Source organism: Cynara cardunculus, assembly GCF_001531365.2.
Source record: "Cynara cardunculus var. scolymus isolate 2C chromosome LG 14, CcrdV1, whole genome shotgun sequence".
NCBI classification, from domain to species: Eukaryota; Viridiplantae; Streptophyta; class Magnoliopsida; order Asterales; family Asteraceae; genus Cynara; species Cynara cardunculus.
The window spans coordinates 2,876,916-2,902,608 of record NC_037541.1 but is presented as its reverse complement, the minus strand read 5'-3'; the positions used below and the strand labels follow the sequence as shown (position 1 = coordinate 2,902,608).

The window sequence follows — 25,693 nt, the reverse complement described above, 5'->3', positions numbered from 1 at the left end:
GATTTTCATTATCAGCAGTTATATTATCATTATCAGATGAACACACATTGTTTTTCGATAAGGAATTCATCTAATAATTAAACACTCTAGATTTTCATTATCAAGAGTTATATGATCATACGGACTTACATTATTTGTCGATAAAGAATCCTTCTAACAAACACTCTATCAAGGTCTATTTGTGCATTACAACAAAAATTATCTGTTATCTAATAATTCAATATGCAACTGTATAAACCTTATTATCTAAAATTATCATATGGACACACATTATTTTGCACCAAAGGATTCTTCCTTCTCACTTCTTGGCTCGGGGCAGCTTTTAGCTCATTATGCAACTGTATAAAACTTCGCTACTTTAGAGGTATCACATACAACAAGATTTTCCGAATCAGTCGGGATGGTGCATAGCCAATTTACCTAGCCACATACATATATAACCATAAGTCACGAGTTAAAGTTATAGACCGAGAACATGATATGTTTTTCGTGTCCCGTGAACGAAAACGTTTAAATATTAGTCAAATACCAAAACCGCCCTTCAAGAGAGATAAAACTAAGGAATCTTGTGGCACCTTCTTGGTTACAAAGGAGAAAGTAATTCTAACTTGAATGGTTGCCAAAAAGAGAATTTAAAAAATGGAAATTCTCGCACACCCTTCAAAAACAACAAAGAGAAAGAAATCTTTGTGAAATCGTTATTAATCAACCCAACCTAATATATCCCATTTGGAGGTGAGATTTAAGTATTGGAATGTATGCAAACCTGACTTCTACTCTCTATTCCAAAGTGTAGAGCAAATATTTCAATGAAGTGAAACCGTTACTAGTTATTATGGACAAATATATTATTTTAGATTGAAAGTTGAACCCATAAACGGGAACTTTTGAAGAACCATTAATGTTTCCGGGGGTGTTCATGAGAACAACCACTCTACTCTTTTAAGTACAGGTCGGTCTGCGTATATCTTACCTTCCCCGGACCCACCTCAGGTTCAAATGTAGAAAGTCATTGTTGTCACAAGTTTGGTTACGAGTGGGACGGAGGGAGTATAAAGGAAAAGTAGGATCAACATACTTTTCTGCTCAAATTTATGTTCAAGTTTGGTCGGCTTCGAAGAATCTGGACCAGTTCCAAGCCTTCACAGCTTTATCGTTGGCTCTTGATATTATGTACCTTCTTTTCTCCCCAAACGTAGAAAATGCCCCCTTGTCACAATCATAAATAATTTCAATCTTTCAATAGTTCACATTACTACAAATAACATAAATTTATAATTATTTGACTTTCTTGGTACCACTTTTACGCTCCAAAACTGTTATGAAGGTGTTAACGAACTTAAAATAAGAAGTGTTTGCTTTCTTATTGGAAATTTTCAATGATCATGTCAGTTTCGGATATAAAAATTGGTATCTGACAGTGCGTTTGGTAATGCAGAAATGATCGGATAGAACTGGACGGGCAAGATGCAAGTGTGAGAATTGTGGAAGGTTTTAAGGTTTTAATTTGACATGGTTAGTTTAGTAATTTACTAATTTTAGTTCCAACTGTTATGGGACAAAAAGATTTTAATTTTGTCCTACTGCCACGCCAAACATGAAACAACAAGTTTTTGTTCTGTACTGTCTGTCCTACGAAACATATGTCAACAATGGTGTAACGTAAATGAGTACTTACACACACGACACTGCACCAGTATGCCCTCCGGAGGAATAATCTAAACGCAACCTCGTTATTTGATTTTGATCTTGGTTTTCAGAATTTGGAGATGAAGCACTTCCATTTGATCTTGATTGACCACCTTTTCTCGGTTTCGAAAACCGTTGGACTTGGCAGTAGAAAAGTCTGATTTGATGTTAATAACATCAACAACACCATCACCTCTAGCCACAAAACATATCTTGTCAAATTTATCTAACATATCAACTTCAGGAACTGCAATTGCATGGACGAAAGCAGGATTGAAGCAGTGCACCACATTACTACTCTCTGGATCATTTCTTGAAAGGAAAGGAATGATAGATTCATTTGATATTAAAACTGCAAGACTTGACCAACACCACCATGGCTCGTAAACCTTTAGAGACGCCATCTTGATACTGTAAAGACCTATCCTCTACCCTCTGGTTACGAAAAAGCGTTTGTTGGTGAAAAAAGTGTTTCAAGAAGTTTGAAATGCGTGGAGACTATAACACATGTGGTTCAAGTCATGTGTCAAACAAAAAGTAGCGACAAATTATGAAGGAAAAAATAAAGCAAAATATAAAGCGTCCCAATAGACCTCTTTATAGGACTTAATTTATAGGACCAAAAGATAAAGCGTCTTATCTAAAGATGTTGTAATAAGTTTATATGACGCTTTTGGGAGTCTTAACAAGTTTTTTAAAACATTTTTAATATAAAGTGTCGCATTAACAACTTTATATGACATTTTTTAGAAAGTGTCCTATAAACTCAATTTTTTAAAAGACATTTGTTTTATAGGACGGTTTTTCAAATAGTGTCCTATAAAGTTGCTAATGGAACGATTTATATTAAAAGTATCCTAAAAAACTTTTTACATCGTCAAAAAACGTCATATAAACTTATTACAACGCCTTTAGATAGGACGCTTTATTTTTTTGGTCCTATAAACTAAGTCCTATAAAGAGGTCTATTAGGACACTTAGAAATTAGGAGTGTCCTATAAACCCGATTTTGTTGTAGTGCCTTGTCAAGGAACTCAATTGTTCTCTAATATATCTAGTCAAAACATATACCTTCCCAAGGTCTCCAAGGAAGAAACTGCACACTGCTACATATATGGAAATACGTCAAGTTGACAAGCAACTAAATGACTGTAGAGGTCACACACACCATTTGCAACTAAAGGCTATATATTAGAAAATAGCAAATAACAAGAAATAGAACAAATTAACAAACTTAACGAACAACTGAACATTCCTATATTCGAGAGACAGGCCAACTCTGGCCTACTTTCCACAGGTAGACCAACTCTCCTAAGATGTTCGGTCACTCAATTCTATTTGACAAAGAAAATAAGCATAGAAAGTTCCTGGCAGTCCCACTTTATTTATAGTCTCTCATCAGTGTCGGATCCTAGATTTTTGCCAAATGGGGTCACCTTTAAGGTAGACTAAAAGCCCGCAAAGTCATCCGACGTGTTTTTAACCTAATTACAACGTTTCAATGGATTTTTAAAGATTTTTGGTTCATTTTGAGGGATTTTTTTAGTGCTTTTGTCGATTTCGAAAGACTTTTTCGTTTTTTGTCTTGATTTCAATAGAATTTTTTGGTTTTTTAGTCGATTTCAAGAGACCTTTTTGGAGTCAGCGATGGTCGACTAGGGTTGTGGGGTCCCTTGTAAAAATTTATTGGGAGGAACTAAGAGAAAAGTTAAAAAAGAAAAACTACTTTTTTAACACTTTTAATTTTGTTTTTTAGTGGGGTCCCTTCCCCCACTTCTTCCTAAGTAAGTCCGCCACTGTCTCTCATATATAAAATACCCAAATTGCCATCGCTTACTAGTTTTTATACTTACTCCTAGAATGGACATAGACTGGTTTAGACGTAACATAAATGCATAGCTAAAAGGCAGAAGATAGAGCCATAGTGGGGAGAAAACGCAAAAATAAAAATCATTGACCAACTACAAGCAGATCAAGCACTTTTATAAGCTTAATTGTTGATTAACAAAATGGCAGAAAAATTTGTGTATGCATCGAGGATGTTAAGGTTGAAATACTCACTAGGCAAATTTCTATGCTTGATAGGAATTACAGATAGATTGGATTATGGTGATTAACGCAACTTTTCTGTTTCTTAGTTTTACTGGCCTAATGAACAAGGGAAGCAAATTTTCAACAAATATTTGCTTCTTATTGTGATGGTTTTGAATAGGAACAAGGTGATGAAAGATCACACTATATAAATAGCAATTCGAATGTTGTGATATTAATTTGAAGTTCTCACGTGGAAGAGGCATTGTGATCAGCAAACATATAGCCACCTAAACATTGAAAGCTACAGATATGCAAATTCCGCTGAAAAATCCACAAACAGTAGATCAACATCACATTTTTCCGGGGACACGTCTTTTTAAGACAAATTTTCAAATAATATCATATAAAAACGCAAATATATGACACTTTATTTTAAAGTTGTCCTAAAAAGTTTGTTAGGACGCCTAAAAGAATCCTATTAACAAATTGTGATACATTTATGTATGATGCACAATTGTTTAGCCCTAAACTTGAGTCCTACCCAATTAGCACTTTAGTAAGATACTTGAACAGTTAAACTATAAAACTGAATTCGTTGTAACTTAGTGAGGCCAAGTTGTCTTTCATGCCGGCAAACTATAAAGACAACTTGGCCTCACTAAGCTATAATGAATTCGGTTTTATAGATTTAACTGTTTAAATATCTTAATAGACTGCTAATTGGGTAGGACTCAAGTTTAGGGCTAAACAATTGTGCGGCATACATAAATGTATCACAATGTGTTGATATGATTCTTTTAGGCGTCCTAACAAACTTTTTAGGACAACTTTAAATAAAATGTCATATATTAGCGTCTTATATGACATTATTTGAAAATTTGTCTTAAGAAGATGTGTCATATAAAGTTGATTTTGTTATTGTGCCTCCAAGTAACAAATTCCTCCCTCCCCCGGCCCCGGGGAAAATGTAAAATAACTTGATGTTGATCTTCTGTTTGTGGATTTTTCAGCAGAATTTGCATTTGTGTAGCTTTCAAGATTCAGGTGGCTATATGTTTGCTGATCACAATGCCTCTTCCACTAGAGAACTTCAAATTAATATCACAACATTAGAATTGTTATTTATATAGTCGTTTCTAAGTGTGTAAGAATTAACTGACACGACTCACCACACATGCAATGTTCAACCTCGTGGGATGCTTTGTGCATGAAATGAATTTGGTACACGAATGGTTCTTGCAAGCACAGTTGAAGGTTAAATGCACGATAGACGGGAGAGTTTTAGAATGGCAGGGCAATTCTCCTTTGGCAGAACGTGTTCCAAAAACATCATTCAAGTGCTCGGACTCTTCTGCCCCAGGAGAATTGCGCTGTTATTCTCCTCTACCATAGTGGTAATTGCTCCTAGATTTTTTTTTCTTGCTTGTCATGTCCCAGTGGTGTCTCGAGCGAGCCTTTTATAATGGGCATACTAGTTTATTTTGTAAATATTCTGTGAACTAGAATGGTTTATTCTAGGTATGATGCCTTTTGAGCTTTTTGTTCACATGAGCAAGAAGTTTTGATCAGATGGTCCCTAATACCATATATGCTCTCTTGATTTTTAAAGGAGTTCCGATGATGTCCCCGATGTAGAATCGAAAATACTTTGAATTTTTGTAAGCTTCTAATAATTTCTCATCAACGCTGCTGACAATCTTCACATATTTCGACCCATCATATCCCCAAGATTTTCTTTTTAAAAGAAGTTACGAAAATGTTTGCTTTTCTTGATTTGAAATGACCCTTCAAAATTTCTAGGAAAATGTCTCTTTAGTTAGTTTCCATTCCACCGGAAAATATCGCTATTTAGCCAACTCAAATATAGACCTTTGGACGTTTTAACAAATCTTTTAGTACGATTTTAATTAAAAAAAATGTTGCATTACCTATTTTATAGGACATGTTTGATAAAAATGTCCTATAAACTCATCTTTTTATAGGACACTTGTGTTTATAGGACATTTTTTCAATAATATCATATAAAATAGCTAATATGACGGGGTTTTTTTTATAAAATTGTCCTAAGAAACTTGTTAAGACGTCCAAAAGGTTCCTATAAACTTATTACTACGTCTTTAGATAAGACGTTTTATTTTTTTTGCTACTATATTTTTTTTTATAAAGAGGGGGGCGGCTCCTCCAATCAAGAACCACTATATTTTATATCCTATAAAGTGATCTATTAAAACACTTATTTATTGGTGACGGTCTATAAACTCAATTTCGTTATAGTGCATCTACCTTACACAACCAATATATAAATAAGACCTCCAGAAAAAAAAACGGGCTTCCACAAACTATAAGGTTCGGTCCTCCAAGCTTAGGCTCGCATCACAAAAGTGTGTAGTATGACCTCCTTCAAAGTAAGAAAGATTTTCTCTTTTCAGAAATATAAATTCAAAATAGAAAATAAAAAAAATATACGTAAATGGCATCAGATTCCCACCTAAAAGCAAGTTCACCTAATATAATGGGGTATTTCGATGGAGAACACTAACGATTAGCTAATTGTCTTCTATTATAGACACGATACTTCGAACGTACTATTGTTACCCACGTGAAAAAAAATTGTGTACTAACGATCGGAAAGATGGGTTCTAGATTGGAGAAGAGTACATGAAGGGTTTGAGGGTAGTAGCACCGAATATGGTCACTTACAACGGGATTGAAGCCACATCCTCACAATGTTCATAGTGTAGAGCTTCTTTTATGTAACCTTCTGATACTCATCATATTTCATTCCAGCAATTTAAATGTATTCTTGTCATTTCAACTATCTATTTCACATTTTAGAAAACGAACTGAAAATATATTAAAAAGAGAAAATAGTACATCAAGATGGGTAATCTCATTAGATTACTTTATGAAAGAGCCACTGAGGGAGTAAGGTTTCAACATATATAGAGGATAAATGTTACGAGTCTAGTCAATGTGGGGACTCGAACAGGTGTATATATGGGCCGAAGCACTAGGAACTGTAAAAACTGAGGACCCAGTTGGTTTACGGGATTTGGTGGTACTTGAAATTGGATTTCATTTGGTGGTATTTAGGGTTGCTATCATGAATTTCTGAATGAATATGCACAAAATTGTTGTTTGTGTTTACTGTTTGTGATTGCATGTTGATATTTTTTAGAGTTTATTGTATTGTGGTTAGAGGTGCTCAAAAATCCGACCAACCCAACCCAACCCAACCTAACGTGAAATAACCCAATCCGATGTCTAATCGAGTTGTAAAATTGTCAAACCGTAGGTATTGGGTTGATATTGGGTTACTATTATTTGAACTCAACCCAACCCGATGAACCCGATATTCTTTTATTTCTTGGATTTAATATGCTTGTTGAACTTCTATTAATATATACATTAGACAATTACACTATCATGTATGCTTTTCATATACACATATTTTTAATCTATTCATATCTCTATATAACTCATTCATATATATGTTCAGTAACTGTGAACATATATATGTAAATTGAGAAAATTAATTGAATGTGATATACGTAAGAAATATGGATAAGTTGTATCAAAGGGTTGATGATGAAAAAGAAATTATGAGTATAGAAATAACATATTCAAGGTTAGAAGAATATTTTAATATACTAAAGTATCAATCCGACCAACCCGACTAACCCGACCAACCCATACGGGTTAGGTTTGGTTGGATTGCATTTTGATTTGGGTTGGGTTGGGTTAAGATTTTTCCAAACTGCAAGCATTGAGTTAGGTTGTTCAAATATCTTCAATTCAATCAACCCAACCCATAAACACCCTAATTGTCGTTAAATTGGGTGATCATCGGTCATGTATGGTGATGATGTAAGATGATGGTGAGTGGTAGTTACATCTTTTAAAGGAAAACGAGACAAAAATGAAAAGAAAAGGAAAATACTAAAAATACCCTTCTTTTAACGGATGGAACTTAACATTTGTTAGTACAGGGACCAACACAAAGAAAAAATGCATACTACAGGGACAAATTTGAAATAATAAAAACTATAGGGACCCAAATCAAGAAAAATGACATAAAACAGGGACTACAAATGCAATTTACTCTAAATAAAATGATAAATGTGTGACGTCGCGAAATTTCAGTTCAACATCAAGAAACAAAAATGGCGGAAGCCAGTGTGAAGGATACCAACGCTACGCCTGCTGGAAGATCACAGGTAAGACGCCTGAGAGGCCATAAAGCCATCGCCACCTGCTGTATCGCCTCCCGCGACCGCCCTGGCATCATCGCCTCCTCCGCCGAAGTATGCACCCTTTCTCTCGTCTTTATTTTCTTCTTCTTTGCTTGTTTTGGCTTTTGTTGTCGCTTTACTGTTTCGTTATTGATACCGAGTAATCCTTACATTCCGAAAAGGAGACGAACTCTCGACTTTAAGTTTGCACCGATTGACTTTTAACTACAGAATTGATTGGAATTCTTTGTACATTACGGATTATGTTGCTTTTGAGTCAATAAAACTAGCATTCACCTGTAAAACTGGTATGTATTATTTATATTTTATGAATTCCTCATAACAACATTAAATTGCTTGAGTTCTAGCTTACGAGTTTCAGGAGTAGTAACCGTCCACTTTGAATTTGATTGGAGTTGGTTTTAATTTTTATGCAATCTTGTTGCATTCTCTAAGCCTAACATTGCCTTTTTGGAGTCAATAGGATTAACATCCAGTTTAAAGAATAATACGATTCTTTGTATTTAAGAGAAAAGTTTAATCAATGGATTAAACAGTATAAGATATGTAATAGATTGAAAAGTGTTGATGTTATGTACATATCAAAGAGTTCATTTTGTATTTCATATGTTCCGAGGTTGACCTCAAAGGCATGTCAAAGTGTAATTCTTTTTTGGGGCGAGGGCGACAAAAAGTTTGCAATGTGATGTTCTTTATTGGTTGAATTCCGCTCTTGAACACCGTCAAAAGAATTACTGGAAGAAATTAATTATTGAATGATGTTATGGTGTATACAGGATGGGCGTGTTTGCTGGTTTGACATGCGATGTAAAGATCTATTGCATACCATTGATGTTGCACAAAATCCTATTTCCTCATTATGCTTCAAACCAGGTCTGTGTTATTGGGATTTGATACTTTTGTAGCAATTTATCTTTGTTTCCTCAAATGGTTTTTTCATGATTTCTTGTTTGTTAACATGTTTAACTTTCATAATACCTTTTTTTTGTCTTTGATTTGGTTGCTCTCCATTACAACAAGATTATCTTGGACTCCACAAATTCTTTAGGATACATCTAACCATATGCATCAACATAATTCTAACTGGACTTAAGGCCAAACTTATTGAGTGTTAAGTGAGTATTCAACCTTTGCTAAATGTAAGACAAACAGGTAATAGGTAGAATATTTCTTGATGATTTGTTCACTTCAGAATCATAGGTTTATGTAGAAATTATAGGTGTTACGGTAAGGAGATACCAGGAGCTAGCTTCCTATCACTATGCTTGGCAGACATGGACAGTCAACTCTGTAAACTGTAGCACTCCCCCTTAAACTGGAGAATTCCCATCTTGTTACACCAGATATTCAACCTGAGACCCACTAAAGGTTTTCTGAATGCATCATCTATTTGATTTCACAGCTTTATGACTTTGGTAGATATAAGTCTCTTGAATTTTCTTAAAAACCAAGTGACAATGAAACAATAGATTGAGACAATACGAAGATCAACCTGATTATCAGTTTATCACACAAAAGTTTTTCTGGTCACGAACACTTGAAACCAACTTTTGCTAAAAGGTTTCAGATAATTTCACATGCAGACTCTGTCATGGCTCTGTACTCAAATTCAACAGTAGATCAGGATGCAATATTTTGCTTCTTTTGCCTCCATGAAACCAGGTTTCCACCAACTAAGACACAATAATCTATGATTCCTATGCACTATGATCAACCTGAAGCACCATTCTAGTAAATGAAAATCTTTAAGGAGCTGGGTGAGCCACAGTGAGATATTGTTACTTGAGATGTTAGGTTCATGTATCCAACTCCATGAGCTTGAGCATATCCTCTAGCAACTACTCGTGCCTTAACACAAACCAAGAAACCATCAAAGTTAACTTTGACCGTAAATACACATTTAAATACAACATCCTTCTTTCCTTTGGGTAGGTCCACCAAGTTGCAAGTTTTATTTTCATACGAGGAATTATCCTTTATTGCTGCAATGCTCTAGCCAAAATGGCTTAAAGCCTTGCGAGAACAATCTTTAGGAATAGAGACTTGTTTTGTACAAGCAATTAAAGATCTAGGCAAAGGAGACAAGTGATCATATAAAAACATTAGGAAAGAGATATATATTTGGCTTCATAAAGACCAATGGCTAGATCAACGGCATTTGGAGTTGCATTTGATTGACGAAGGGCTTGGTGTAGGTAATGTATAATGGATATCCTGTCTCCTGGATTAGACTTAAAAATTGGCGGCTTTGTTGTAGGAAAAATTGAATTTGAGAGTGATCTTCTGCAAAGGTACAAAATATCTAATGTAGCTTAAACTTAAACTAGAAATGGTTTAGGTGCATGAATGGAGAGATATATGTTATGTTATTTATTTCTTATGAAAGTTTTTGCTTAGATAAAACATGAATGTATGGGCTAATCTCATCAGCATCCGGAAGGTAGTAATGTTTATTGGTTGCTTGCATTTCTTGATGATGTAGGGAATGAAGATATTATATATGCTTCCTCAGAAAATGAAGTGAAGGTCTTTGATGTACATATGGTAATTTTTATTGGATAATCTTTATGTTTCTTTTTCTTTATATTACTCCCTTTATCTCATAGAAAAAAGTTTGTAAACGACTTTTAAGAGTCAAAACATAGTAATCCTGATTCATTATTTGTACAATTTTCTTTACCTTTATAATACCCAATTTTTGTAGTATAATTATTAAGTACCTCTTGTGTAGGATAGTTACAATCTGTTCCCAATGAATTAAGTGTACCCTCATCCCCACCATTTGTGTCACCTTTTCTTAGTAATATTCAAATGTATTACTTTTCAAATTCAAAATTGATATAGGTTTTTTATGTCTAACAATTTCTCTTATTGCATACCATTTTTGTAGTTGATAGTAGCTTTCAATTTTATTTGGCTACAATCTAAACAGTTCGCTCCAAGTCTGACTGTGAAATGTTGATTCATTTGACATTCAAAATAAGTCAAATGTGGGACTCTTTGTCGGATGTAGGGAGAGACAACTGAACTGTCATATGTGTACTCTTTTTATGGAACAATGAAGTTTTCTTTTTACATATTTGTGCTGGTGCATTTTTCACTTGACGTACAAATGTCTGTTGATTTTCTTGAGAACAATTTTTGTTCCATGCTTATTCTTAGAGGCTGCAAAACTGAAGTTCATCTTACAGCTTGCATCATGGAAGCCATTGGAGAGTTACAACTACAACAAAGAGGAGATAAACCAGGTTCAAATTTTCATCATCATTTATCCAGAAGTTCCTACTTTGTTTTAATTATGGCCATGTATTACATATAAGTGCGGATATTGAAGGCTGACAACAATATGTGCTAGTTTATTTCTTTGAGCATAGAACATTAGAAGGCCGTGATTGAAATGTGGTCTAGAACTAACTTGTGTTTTTTAACCTTTTCTTATGATGTTTATTATTTTCCTTGGCATGTAGGTTTAAATAACTTGCATGCCAACCATCCAACAATGTCAAACACGATAAGTTGGTGTTGGTCACAGTTTCACTTCCACAGTGGTGACATTATAGTTTACTTTAATAAGGAGTTTACCCTCTCACATTGGTGTTCATTTTAAGTTATAGATTTTGTGTTTCCTCGAGACATTGTTTTCCATTCCATGTATAGCTTCATACACCAGGTTGTTATAGAGTTCACAATTTCTCCTTTCATTGGCTTTGCTTTCCCAACTTCTCTTATCCCTGGAACTTATACTATTTTCCCACCTTAGCTATCTGTTTTTCTTTTTCTAAACTCGGAAGCTAATGATAGATGGGCACCATTTTCATCATCGTTGAACATACACTTCTTTTAATGCAGATCACATGCAACTCAAAGTCATCATTTCTTGCAGCTGCAGACGATGGTGGTGATATAAAGGTTTGTTTATTTGGTTGATAGATTTTTTTTCTTCTTCTCTACAACATGATGCATCTCTAATGTAGAGTTGTTACATACTTGAGTTAAATTATCATAAAATATGTCGTTCCCTTTTTAAGTTGTCATCTATAGATCAAATCGGTAGCATAATTCATCAGTGCCAAAAGCAGAAACAATGAAATAATCTTGTGGTGCGATATTTCATCACCTTGTTCCTATTCAAAACCATAACAATAAGAAGCAAATATCTTTTGAAAGTTTGCTTCCCTTGTCCAATCTATCTGTAATTCCTATCAAGCATAGAAATTTGCCTAGTGAATTTTTCAACCTTAACATCCTCGATGCATACACAAATTTCTCTGCCATTCTTAATCAGCAATTAAGCTTATAAAAGTGCTTGATCTGCCTGTAGTTGGTCAATGATTTTATTTTTCCTTTTTCTCCCACTATGGCTCTATCTTCTGCCTTCTAGCTAGGCATTTATGTTACGTCTAAACCAGTATAGGTCCATTCTATAAATAAGTATGAAAACTAGTAAGCAATGGCAATTTTGGTATTTTATATATGAGAGTCGAGAGACTAATAGAGTGGGAGTGCCAGGAGATTACTATGCTTATTTTCTTTGTCAAATAGAATCGAGTGACTGAGCATCTTAGGAGAGTTGGTCTACCTGTGGAAAGTAGGCCATAGCATTAGGAGAGTTGGCCTGTCTCTCGAATATAGGTCTGTTCACTTGTTTGTTAAGTTTGTTAATATGTTCTATTTCTTGTCTATTATCAATATATATGTCTTTCCGGTTCTTATCAATTCACTCTTGTTAACAATAAAGCTATTCTCCATGTATTGACTAGTGATCATTGTCTTGCAGATCATTGACATACGCCAAAAGTGCCTTTATAAGACATTAAGAGCTGCCCATGAAAGTGTATCTTTAAATCAACCACCTAATGTGGTTTCTTACTAGATTGAAATGATCAATCAACAGACTGTACATTTGTAGATGAGAGCATCACTTCATAATCAGACATCTTCTTATATGTGCCCCTGGCACAAATAAGAACACGGACACAAAACAATACAAATTAAAGAGAGAAGCAGAAAGAGAGTCCCCTCTGGTTCCTCATTATTTGCTATTTTCTAATATATAGCCTTTAGTTGTAAATGGTGTGTGGCCTCTACAGTCATTTAGTTGCTTGTCAACTTAACGTATTTCCAGATATGTAGCAGTGTGCAATTTCTTCCTTGGAGACCTTGGGAAGGTATTATTTTTCATATAGTTTCACTGCATGCATCCCTGTGTGTTTTTATTTTATACACCAACCATTGCGTTGAATCTGAAAATGAATATATTCAGGGTTATTTTTTATATGTTTTGACTAGATATATTAGAGAATAATTGAGTTCCTTGACAAGGGCTTCTTCATTTGTGAGTCCCAAATCATACAGCAAATCAAGAATGTAGATGAAGATTAAGAGATGTAGAAGATGAAGATGAACATGATCAACCGACTTAACATGATCAACTAGAATTAACAACATGCTAATCTTAGACCATGTCACCTATTTATAGGTGACATTTACAAGTTAAAGCTAGCCCAATACCCTTAAGCCCAATTACAAATATTACAATACAATACAAAGTAAAAGGACTTTATAAAACTTTCAAATGCTTAGGACTATTTTAGTCCTAACAAGATTGCTATCTATTTATATACTGGTCACGAGAGAGTCCTACTGCAAATAGGAGATATCTATAGAATCCTAATATGATTAGGAAAGACCTACTAAAGGATAAACATCATAAATTAATAATATATGGGGAATAAATCCATATTATATTCTATCATCTTATTCTATCGAGATATATTCATCGTATTTAAAGAAGCGTAAGACTACCATATTGCTAGTATAAGAGGTCATGTAATACTAGTATTTATATTGGTTTTACCAATGCTAATCTTTTTTTTTTTCAAATTTATTTGGTTTATAAACATTATTTAAAGGTCTAATGTGCTTTTACATATGAGATGTGCAACTTATTCTTAAATCCTGATGTTTTTGTTTAAATGCCTATGCAACTCATTTGGTTGGTTGAGATGATGTATGAAAAATATCCTTTTGCAGTCATTACTGGCGGGCTTGATTCAAAGCTTATAATGTGGGACTTCTCCAAAGGACGACCATTCAAAGTTATGGACTTGGGTATGAATATGCCGAATTGCAATTTCAGTCTTGCTAGACGTATCAATATTTTGTGTGTTTGTTACAGGCAAAGGTCTTTACGGAAAAAGCCTCTCTACCCATCTTGGGGTAGAGGTAAGCTCTGTGTATATGTTACCCTCTCCAGGCCCCACAATGAAAAAAAGAAGCTGGAGAATTACCTTCATTTTGTTTGATTTATGCTTTATTTTTTTCCTCCATACTTTGTGTGCTACTTTTTGTTTTGACACATGACTTGAACCACATGTGTTATAGTCTCCATGCATTTCAAACTTCTTGAAACACTTGGTTTTTCACCAACAAACACTTTTTCGTAAACTGAGGGTAGAGGATAGCTCTTCACAGTATCAAGATGGTGTCTCTAAAGGTATATGAGCCATGGTGGTGTTGGTCAAGTCTTGCACTTTTATATCTAATTGAATCTATGATTCCTTTCTTTCAGGAAAGTATGATGCAGAGAGTAGTAATGATGTGCAGTGCTTCAATCCTGCTTTCGTCCACGCAATTACAGTTCCTGAAGTTGATATGTTAGATAAATTTGACAAGATATGTGTTGTGGCCAGAGGTGATGGTGTTGTTGATGTTATTAACATCGAATCAGAATTTTCTGCTGCCAAGTCCAAGGGTTCTTCAAAACCGAGAAAAGGTGGTCAATCAAGATCAAATGGAAGTGCTTCATCACCAAATTCTGAAAACCAAGATCAAAATCAAAGAACGAGGTTGCGTTTAGATTATTCCTCTGGGGGGCATACTGCTGCAGTATCGTGTGTGTAAGTAGTCATTTTCGTTACTCCGTTGTTGACATACTTTTTGTAGGACAGACACTACAGAACAAGAACTTGTTGTCTCACATTTGGCGTGACAGTAGGACAAAATTGCAATCTTTTTGTCCCATCAAAATAGTTGGAACTAGAATTGACAAAATTGGTAAATTACTAAACTAACCATGTCAAATTAAAACCATAAAACCTTCCACAATTCTCACACTTGCATCTGGCCAATCCAGTTCTATCCAGTCATGTCTGTTCCTGTCTGCATACCAAATGCATAGTCAAATACCATTTTTTATGTCCAAAACTGACATGATCATTGCAAATTTCCAATAAGAAAGCAAACACTTCTTATATTAAGTTTGCTAACACCTTCATAACAGTTTTGGAGCGTAAAAGTGGTACCAAGAAAGTCAAATAATTGTTAATTTTTGTTATTTGTACTAATGTGAACTATTGAAAGATTGAAATTATTTATGACTGTGACATAGGGCATTTTCTATGTTTGGGGAGAAAGGAAGGTACATAATATCAGGGGGCAATGATAAAGCTGTGAAAGCTTGGAACTGGTCCAGATTCTTCGAAGCCGACCAAAGTTGTGACAACAATGACTTTCTACATTTGAACATAAATTTGAGCAGAAAAGTATGTTGATCCTCTCTTTCCTCTGTACTCCCTCTGTCCCACTCGTAACCAAACGAACCCAGTATATCCCACCTGAGATGGGTCCGGGGAAGGTAAGATATACGTAGACCGACCTGTACTTGATGGAGTAGAGTGGCTGTTCTCATGAAGACCCCTAGAAACATTAATGTTTCTTCAAAAGTTTCCATTTATGGGTTCAACATCTGCTCTACACTTTGAATAGAGAGTAGAGGTCAGGTCAGCATACGTTCCAATACTCAAACCCCACCTCCAAGTGGGATATATTGGGTTGGGTTGACTAATAATGGTTCCACCAAGATTTCTTTTTCTTTGCTGTTTTTGAAAGATGTGCAAGAATTTCCATTTTTAAATTCTCTTTTTGGCAACCCTTCAAGTTAGAATTACTTATTTCTCCTTTTTAACCACATAAGGTGCCACAAGATCTCTTAGTTTTATCTCTCTTGGAGGGCGGTTTTGGTATTTGACTAATAGTTAAAAGTTCTCGTTCATGGGACAAGAAAAACATATCTAGTTCTCGGTTTTTAACTTTAACTCGTGACTTATGGTTATATATGTATGTGGCTAGGTAAATTGGCTGTGCACCACCCCGACTGATTCGGAAAATCTTGTTGTATGTGATACCTCTAAAGTAGTGAAGGTTTATACAGTTGCATAATGAGCTATAAGCTGCCCAGAGCCAAGAAGTGAGAAGGATCTTTTGGTTAAATGACCTTTTGACTGGGTTTTTTCTAAATCCATAACCTTTTGACATATTTGAGAATGTAACTGTTCAACAGTATAATGTCACATCCATACATAAGAATGACTAGAAAGTTGTCAGAAGGGTGTGGATTTAGAATCACTTTGCCAGGAGGTCATTAAGCTAAATAACCTGGAGCGAGAAGCGGTGCCCCCCCGACCAACATTGCTCGTTTCTTAAAGGTACCAGTCAACCGTTTTGATTTGTTATGATTCGGGAAACTTAAATTCTATGATAGAGCAAAACTTGTGGATGAGTTTGTGTTAGCAGGTTAAATCGATGGTCTTCGGACATAAAACTTGTAGTTATGTTTTGCATGTTAGAAGTGGATGTCAGTCGGGGCAGATCTATGTGGTGGCATACAATGGCATGTGCGACCGCTTCGTGCATCCGTCTTAGTGGAAAAAAAATAACATTTCTAAAGGGTACTATAGTAATGTTTAGACATATGATAGAAGTTTGTGGTGGTTGAGCTTGTTTAAGTCATCGGATTAAATTGTCTTGTCCAAAATGGCATGGGTTCGAATCCTAGTTTTAGCATTATACCTGTTTTCCAGGGTAATTTTGAAGTTGGCCTAACCACTGTACGTGTTGATTAAGGGGCTGTTTGTTTGCTTCTTAATGGTGACATTAAAAAGGAGCCTCTTAATCGGTAAGAGGCAGGGGCTGTTTGGCAAAAAAAATGGAACCTCTTAATGGTGACAATTATCTCTTAACGATTTTTCATCTAATGGGTTGCCTAATGGTTCAGAGGCTTATTTTTCCAGGATTACCCTTCCCCACATCTCCTCTCCTTCCAGCTTCATCGTTCCCTCTCCTCCTCCCACGCATCGTTCTTCCTCCCAAACGATCTCGCCAATCTCTCCATCTCATAGACCTGCCTCCTTTTTCATTCCCTCTCTCCGACAATGGCATCGGCGACTAGGCCCGCCTCTGCTTCTCCGACGGCGATACTCAGGTCATCGATGCCAAACGCCTCTGCCTCCTTCCACCCCTTCTTCCCAACCCCTCTCTTCACGCACGTCGCTTCATACTCACTGGTACTTTTTTCATTTTTATCACATTTGATTCATTCATTATTGAGATAATCGAAGGATATGGATTTGGGCTGTTTGGATTTGGGTTGTATTGAAAAGCAAATCAATCAAAGCTCTGGTGATTCAGATATAAACCCTAATGATTCTGTGCCTTCAACTTCGAAGCCTCCAAAGGTATACATCTTTCTAGAATTTTGTGGTTTTTGATTATCTCCGTTGATTTGCCTTTTGATTTTGAGGTTTTGCTCACCTTTCAAGATCGAATGCTAGATTTATCTATCGTAGGTTTTTGAGATCTATCAGGGTTAAAATGGTAATTTACTGTCATTCAGAGAACAGTTACCAAAAAACATTATTTCATTCAGCATTTAACCATTATGGCCCTCTTAACCATTCTGACCACTTAACCATTCTGCACCAAATCATTCAGCAACTGTCAAACAGCTCCTAAGTGGTGGATTACATGTAGTCGGGTTTCTCGAGTTGGGTTCATATGAGTTTAACTAATTTTCAACCTTATTATTGTCTTTTCTAACCAAAAAGCCATTGAATCAACTTCGGTTGGACATTCAACCTAATTTATGATAAAAATCAATAACGCTATGGGATTGTTTGGCTCAGACATATGAATGAAAATGACAGAATGAAAATGAAAATGAATTTTCATTCCCCCCCCCCCCCCCCCCCTCCTCCCCAGTTTGACCTAGAATAAAAAATTTCAGAGGAATGGACTTATTATATTATATAAAATCAAACAGTTTCTTTTATATTCAATCCCATTAGTGACTGCTTAATACCTCTAATCAAACGTCCTTAATATTTTCCAAAAAATCCTAATGGGAAAATTGATAACATTGAATTCGAATATCACAAAAGATATATGGTATTTTTTCAAAAAAAAAAAAAAAAAAAAACGAGAAAAAGAATGGTTAGAACTTTTTTATGCATTGTCATCGTACATTGTATTTATTTTTAGAAGAGTAAAAATACAATTTTTGTTCTTGTCGTTTACACAGAACTACGAAAAGTGTCCCTGTGTTTCAATAAATACAATAATGATCGTTATTGTCACCAATCCATTAGTCAAAGTGTCATTAGTTGAGGGGCATTTCTGTTCTTATACTCATTCCCATAATTGTCTTTAATAAAAAATTAAAACTCGGTAACTTAATTATATCTTTAATATATACATATATACACAGACAATAGACGGTCAAACACCAAGTTATGTATATCTCGGACGCCCCTTTATCTCAAATTACACACCAAATTATATTAATGGTCCGTTTTCATTATTTTATAAAAACTATGGAAAAAAGGACTAAAATGTCCCTTGCTTAACAGTCATTTTTAATGAAAGTAATACAAGAGATTGTTTTCATAGCAAAATACAATCCACAATAACCATTATCGTTTTTACTAAAACACATTATCGTTTTTACTAAAACACTTGGACCTTTTTCGTAGTTTTTTTTTTTTTTTGTAAACTACAATATGATTAATATAAATGATGACTAGCTATTTTTATTTAGAATACCAAATTTATGTTATTTTATTTTTATATAAATAATAACATAATTTTGTTTTAATGTTTTTTTATATTTTAATTGATATATTATATCATAATTAGTGCAAAAAAATACATTATCTAAAAGAAAGTTTGATTTAAAGTACATTTTGTTTATTATCTTAAAAATATTGAGTAAACTATAAATTTAGTCCCTATGGTTTGTCAAAATAACACTTTTTGTCCTTATACTTTTTGTCGTTCTTTTATTATCTTTTGTTTTTTATCCAATAAAAAACCAAAAGAACCAAAATCATGAAACTGATTTGATCGGATAAAAGTAGGGATGTAAACGATTCGAACTTTTAACGAACTACTCGAGCTCAAACTCGTTTATCTTGAGCTCGAGTCAATCTCGAACATAAGATAGAACTCGTTTAACTTAACGAGCCGAGCTTTATAACACTAATGTTTGACTCGGGTCATTCAAAAACTCAATTCAAATTTTTAAACTGAGCCAAGCCATTCGATTATATACCCTTTTTCGAGCCAAACATGCTCATACATTTATCATACAATAAAAATATTAAAAATTATAGAGTTCAAGCCGATAAAGAATTAGTCAATTGTGAGTTCGAGCCCATGAATAAGCATCAAACTCGATCTTGATAACTCAAAAAATATTAGAACTCGAGCTCGAACCCTATATAGAAAAAGTTACTCAAGCTCGAGTGTAGTATTAATTTTTTGAGCCCGACTCGATTAACCTATTACTCGACTCGACTTGGATCATTGACACCCGTAGGTAAAAGATAAAAAAAAGAACAAAAATGCCTCTCACACTTAGCCGAACTCTTTAACAACCGTTAAATGCAGGAATCAAATCCGGACATTTTTACAAACTACAATGATCATCTTGTAATTTCAAAACTGTAGCGACTAAAACTTTTATTTATAACAAACAACAAGGACCGAATTTGTAGTTTACTTTAAAATATTCATCAAATTATTTGGTGGCAAATTTGTAAAAGAAATGCATAAAAATGTGACCTAAATAACACTGATCAGTTCAGCAATGAGTTATACATTATGCATAAAAACTTGTACCTTGATCAGTTCATCTGTCAATGGACACCGATGGGGTGGACAAATCCACCTGCAACTTCAACCGCATTCCTTCAAATTCCCGCAAATATTTTTCAAATCTCAACACCATGAAAATCATCTTTCCTTTGCTTCAACATCTCAATTCAAGAAAGACACCAACATCCCAACCTCCATACCAGCAACCCTTCCCTTTCACTTGTGCTAAAATGCCACACCAACCATATCATAATACCCTATCAAACGTTTTTCAACTCCATATAAAGAAAAGGATCAAGAACAGAAGGAACCATCAAGTCAATTCGAGTTCAATTTCAAAAACCCTAGCGAATTGGGGGTTGATTAGGGAGGAAGCAAAATGATGAAGCCGGAGATGCCCAATTGCAACACTTGTGGCGAGCAAGTTGGGTTTCAATCCGATGGGATTGGAGTATTTGTGGGTTGCCATGAGTGTAATTTCCCGATTTGTAAGGCTTGTTTGGATTATGAGATCAAGGAAGGCATCACTGCTTGCTTACAATGTGGTACCCCTTATGATGGTATTATATTACTCTTTTATCTCTATTGTGAATCCCCTTTTTCTGGATTTTTGTTTTTTGATTTCCATATGAACTTAGAATTTGAGATATGTAAACACACATGAGTTACTGTAATGGCATAGTTGCACCTTATATTTTCCAATTACACAGGGAGCTTGACAACCCTTGATGTGGCAGAAAAGGAGCATGTCACCCACACTACTATGGCTGGTCACCTTAATAGCAGTCAGGTACAAGTCATGAACATGACGATCTAATCATCTTTTCAAAAATTTGAATGAGTTCGGGTAATTTTCTAGCATCTTGATGTATACCCATAAGAGCATTTTAAGTAATTTGTCTTCCCATCTTTTTTGGTGAAGGATGCTGGACTTCATGCAAGAAATATAAGCACTGTGTCAACAGTGGACAGTGGTGAGTTTATTGAATTTGAGTCGCATGGAAATTTTAGCACTTCAATTTAGAATCAATTCGTTTGTGTTCGCTAATTTGTTCGCTATTTTCATTCCTTCTTTATGAAGATATGATTGATGAAGGTGGGAACCCAATCTGGAAGAACAGGGTTGAAAGTTGGAAGGATAAGAAGAACAAGAAAAAGAAGGCAGTCAGTAAGGCTGCTAAAGAAGTTCAAATTCCTATAGAGCAACAGATGGATGAAAAGCAGGAGTAAGTATATATATATATATATATATATATATATATATATATTTGTATTGAACATATCATTGCATGGATTACGTTGTTATGAGAAGCGATAATGGTTTGTGCAGGTCGGCAGGGGCAATGCAACCACTTTCACAAATAGTTCCAGTTCCAAAGAGCCAAATTACACCATATCGGGTTGTGATTATTCTGCGATTGATCATTTTGGGGCTTTTCTTCAATTACAGAATAACAAACCCAGTTGAGAGTTCTTATGGTTTGTGGCTCACTTCTGTTATTTGTGAGATCTGGTTTGCTATTTCTTGGGTGTTGGATCAGTTCCCTAAATGGTATCCGATTAATAGGGTTACATTCACTGATGAGCTATCTGCAAGGTAATCCCCTCACTCTTCTCCCACCCATTTGGCATTATATCCTGTGATCATATGTATTCACAAACTGATTCACCTATGAATAAACAAGACCCCCCTCCATCTCAACTCAATTAAGAGAAGCTGGTACCCTTTATTCAAAGATGATCCAATCTTAATAGTAGACTAATGGTTATCTCAGGTATGAAAGAGAGGGCCAACCTTCAGAACTTGCTGCTGTTGACTTCTTTGTGAGCACAGTCGATCCTTTGAAAGAACCTCCTCTAATTACTGCAAATACCGTTCTTTCAATCCTTGCCGTGGACTACCCAGTTGATAAGGTCTCGTGTTATGTCTCTGATGATGGTGCTGCAATGCTTTCATTTGAATCCCTTGTTGAAACAGCAGAGTTTGCAAGGAAGTGGGTCCCGTTCTGCAAACGGTTCTCAATAGAACCACGGGCGCCAGAATTTTACTTCTCCCAGAAGATTGACTACTTGAAAGATAAAGTGCAGCCATCGTTTGTTAAGGAACGTAGAGCAATGAAAGTAAGTGTCTTTAAATAAAAGAAGTTAATCTTTTTGCTGAAAACTGTTGATCCTCAAATTATTAGCAGATTTAACACCAACAATTTGTTTCACAATAAGTTGTACTAAAGATTAATGTGCAAGTTTAACATTCTTCTCATCTGCTTCTTGATTGCAGCGAGATTATGAGGAATACAAAGTGCGGGTAAATGCTTTAGTAGCAAAAGCTCAGAAAACTCCAGATGAGGGATGGACTATGCAAGACGGAACACCATGGCCAGGAAATAACACCCGTGACCACCCTGGCATGATTCAGGTCGACTACCCTTTCCAGTGTTATCACTTTTCGTTTCATTTTTAGCAAGTCACACCTGCTAATATTCTCAGAAAATAACAACCAATATTAATACAAATGTCGCTAAATAGCCCCCATTTTGCACATTTCAGGTTTTCCTAGGACATAGTGGTGCCCATGACATTGAAGGAAACGAGCTTCCTCGACTAGTTTACGTCTCTAGAGAGAAAAGACCAGGATATCAACACCACAAAAAAGCCGGTGCTGAAAATGCTCTGGTAAATCCCAAAGCTACAAAATACATTCCCACTTTTTCAGGGAAATAGCCGCTCTGCTCTTTGGGGCAGAGGTCAGGCCTGCCTACATCCCTCTGATCACACGTCAGGGTGGAATATACTGGCCTCATTTGGTCTTCTTTGGTTTACTAACATTCCCTGTCTTTTAGAAGAAATCGGTGGTCCTTCACAAGGACTCCACTAAATTTCATTACTATGTTTTTTCAGGTAAGGGTGTCTGCAATTCTCACAAATGCACCCTACATACTTAATCTGGATTGTGATCACTACGTAAACAATAGCAAGGCGGTTCGAGAGGCAATGTGTTTCTTGATGGACCCACAAGTTGGCCGTGATGTATGTTATATCCAGTTCCCTCAGAGGTTTGATGGCATTGACCGTAGTGACAGATACGCCAACCGGAACACAGTTTTCTTTGATGTAAGCCTTGTATTCCATTATAGATAGCATAATGATGGTTAAATGGTACTTCCCTCCGTCCCAAAGCATCCAATATTTTTCTTTTAGTTTGTCCCCAAATAAATGTCCACTTTCATAAGTGCCTACTTTTCAATTCTACCCTTCAGTTATAAGATGGAGAAATTCATTACTCCCTTTGTGATCAAGGCTAAAATTGACATTTAGCAATCTTTTTGAAACATAGGAAGTACAAAGATCAGAAAAAAGTTCTTATGGTTCATAATGAAATTCTTGTTTGTTAAATTCAGGTTAACATGAAAGGATTAGATGGCATTCAAGGACCGGTTTATGTAGGAACAGGTTGTGTTTTCTATAGGCAAGCGCTATATGGTTATGGACCTCAATCTCTACCAAGATTACCGAAGCCTTCTTCTTCATCTTCTTCTTGCTGTTGTGGCCCCAAGAAACCCAAGAAAGATCTAGAAGAGTTTCAACGTGATTCCAGAAGGGATGATCTAAATGCGGCCATTTTTAACCTTAAGGAGATTGAAAGTAAGTTTACTTTGTTAGATCGCTCGATTTAAACTAATATTTGGGAACCAATTTGGAAATTCTAAATGTATATTCATACAGGTTATGATGAATATGAACGGTCATTACTCATATCTCAAATGAGCTTTGAGAAAACTTTTGGCATGTCATCTGTATTTATCGAGTCTACATTGATGGAACACGGAGGACTAGCCGAGTCTGCCAACCCTGCAACGATGATCAATGAAGCAATTCATGTGATTAGTTGTGGGTATGAAGAAAAAACTGCATGGGGTAAAGAGGTAAATTGATCTTCATTCAGTAAATTTTGACTCCTTGACCTTTTTGGTCAATGCCTCTCTGTTTGATCTATTATACCTTAATGGTCTGTTTGGCAATAAGTTTTTGATCTAAATTGTATGCAATATCGACAGATTGGGTGGATATATGGATCGGTTACTGAGGATATCTTGACGGGATTCAAGATGCATTGTAGAGGATGGAGATCAATATACTGCATGCCTGTGAGGCCTGCATTCAAAGGGTCGGCTCCTATCAATTTGTCGGATCGGTTGCACCAGGTTTTGAGATGGGCTCTTGGATCTGTTGAGATCTTTTTGAGTAGACATTGCCCGTTGTGGTACGGATGGGGTGGTGGCCGCCTCAAGTTGCTCCAAAGACTTGCATACATAAACACCATTGTCTATCCATTCACATCTCTCCCTCTCGTTGCATACTGTACGCTGCCTGCTATCTGCCTTCTAACCGGAAAATTCATCATTCCCACGGTAACTCCAACTTCCTAAACCGAACACAAATTGAAGAATCAAATATACAATTCAAATAAAGGTCTTCTAGGTAGTTGAGTCGACTTCTAGCGTTCAACCTCGTAGGCCGTGTTTGGGTGAGCTTATTGAAAAAGCCCCGTTCTGTCAGCTATAAGCTAGCTTTTTGAAAACCTACTTGAAGTAGTAACATTTCAATAAGCTCCATGGGCTCTTTTTCCCTCCCCAATTATGCCCCTTACATCTTTCCAATTGATTTTTGCAACATGTCTTTTTAGGTCATTTTACATTGTCATTTAGCTTATCGGGTAGTTTTTACCTCACATGTCTGGTTTATCAGCTAACTTATAAGCCAACAGCTATTTTTATCGGCTAGTTTGCCGGACATAGCCTTAAGCAGATAAGAACCCTTGAATTCTTATAATTTGTGGACTAATTGATTCGTTCTTTGAACCAGCTTTCAAACCTAGCAGCAGTTTGGTTTCTTGGCCTCTTCTTGTCAATCATTACTACCAGTGTCCTTGAAATCCGATGGAGCGGTGTCAGCATTGAAGAACTGTGGCGTAACGAGCAGTTTTGGGTGATTGGTGGTGTCTCCGCCCATCTCTTTGCCGTTTTCCAAGGATTCCTCAAAATGCTGGCGGGCGTCGATACAAACTTCACCGTCACCACCAAAGCAGCCGATGATCTCGAGTTTGGGGAGCTCTACATGATCAAATGGACAACAGTTTTGATCCCGCCCACCACCCTTCTCGTCCTCAACTTGGTGGGAGTCGTGGCAGGGTTCTCGGACGCCCTCAACAAAGGGTACGAAGCGTGGGGTCCACTCTTCGGGAAGGTGTTCTTTGCGTTTTGGGTGATCCTTCATTTGTACCCATTCCTCAAAGGTCTCATGGGTCGCCAAAACCGGACCCCCACCATCGTTATTCTGTGGTCGGTGTTGTTGGCATCCGTTTTCTCGCTCGTGTGGGTGAAGATCGATCCGTTTGTTAGCAAGGGCGATACGAATGCTACGCAGGGCTGCATCGCCATCGATTGTTGAGTACAAAATAAGTAATTTTTGAAATGTAGATGTTTTTGGTCTGAATGACTCTGGTCAGCTGGTTTAATTTTTGGCATATATTTGTTTGTATTCTGTAATTTGTATTGATGGGAAAACTTTGAATGTAAAAGAAGAATTCATCACATGATTATATAGATGAGTAATTGGTGTTTTGATTAGAATCTTACCCGGTAAAAACGAGACAAGGACCATGAGTCTTACTCGATAAGTGAGGGCAGCTCCTGAAACATCTTGGTGATACAAGGATCACATATTTATATTACAAACAGACTAGTCGAAAGACGAAGTGGAAGGGTCTTTATTTGGTCTTTTGCTTT

At 35.9% G+C, this 25,693-nt stretch overlaps 2 protein-coding genes across 2 annotated transcripts; one reads left to right on the top strand and one right to left on the bottom strand.

Moving 5' to 3' along the window:
• Nucleotides 1–330: 330 nt before the first annotated feature.
• On the bottom strand, nucleotides 331–2,093 carry LOC112526853. The gene is made up of 4 exons (XM_025137276.1): nucleotides 1,779–2,093; nucleotides 1,130–1,209; nucleotides 530–539; nucleotides 331–420 (listed from the first exon to the last, which is right to left on the bottom strand). Exons 1-4 carry the CDS (start codon nucleotides 2,091–2,093, stop codon nucleotides 331–333), a joined length of 495 nt encoding a protein of 164 aa, XP_024993044.1.
• A 5,793-nt stretch (nucleotides 2,094–7,886) lies between these two features.
• Nucleotides 7,887–25,498, top strand: LOC112526851 (cellulose synthase A catalytic subunit 8 [UDP-forming]-like). Its single transcript, XM_025137274.1, has 24 exons — nucleotides 7,887–8,027; nucleotides 8,753–8,849; nucleotides 10,459–10,520; nucleotides 11,168–11,224; nucleotides 11,826–11,885; nucleotides 12,754–12,810; nucleotides 13,102–13,144; nucleotides 14,010–14,087; nucleotides 14,548–14,875; nucleotides 15,367–15,520; nucleotides 16,107–16,178; nucleotides 20,275–20,467; nucleotides 20,618–20,697; nucleotides 20,830–20,881; nucleotides 20,989–21,133; nucleotides 21,238–21,504; nucleotides 21,683–22,028; nucleotides 22,186–22,323; nucleotides 22,455–22,580; nucleotides 22,806–23,018; nucleotides 23,306–23,549; nucleotides 23,631–23,830; nucleotides 23,963–24,316; nucleotides 24,771–25,498. Exons 1-24 carry the CDS (start codon nucleotides 7,887–7,889, stop codon nucleotides 25,353–25,355), a joined length of 4,092 nt encoding a protein of 1,363 aa, XP_024993042.1. The 3' UTR covers nucleotides 25,356–25,498.
• The last annotated feature ends 195 nt before the right edge of the window (nucleotides 25,499–25,693 follow it).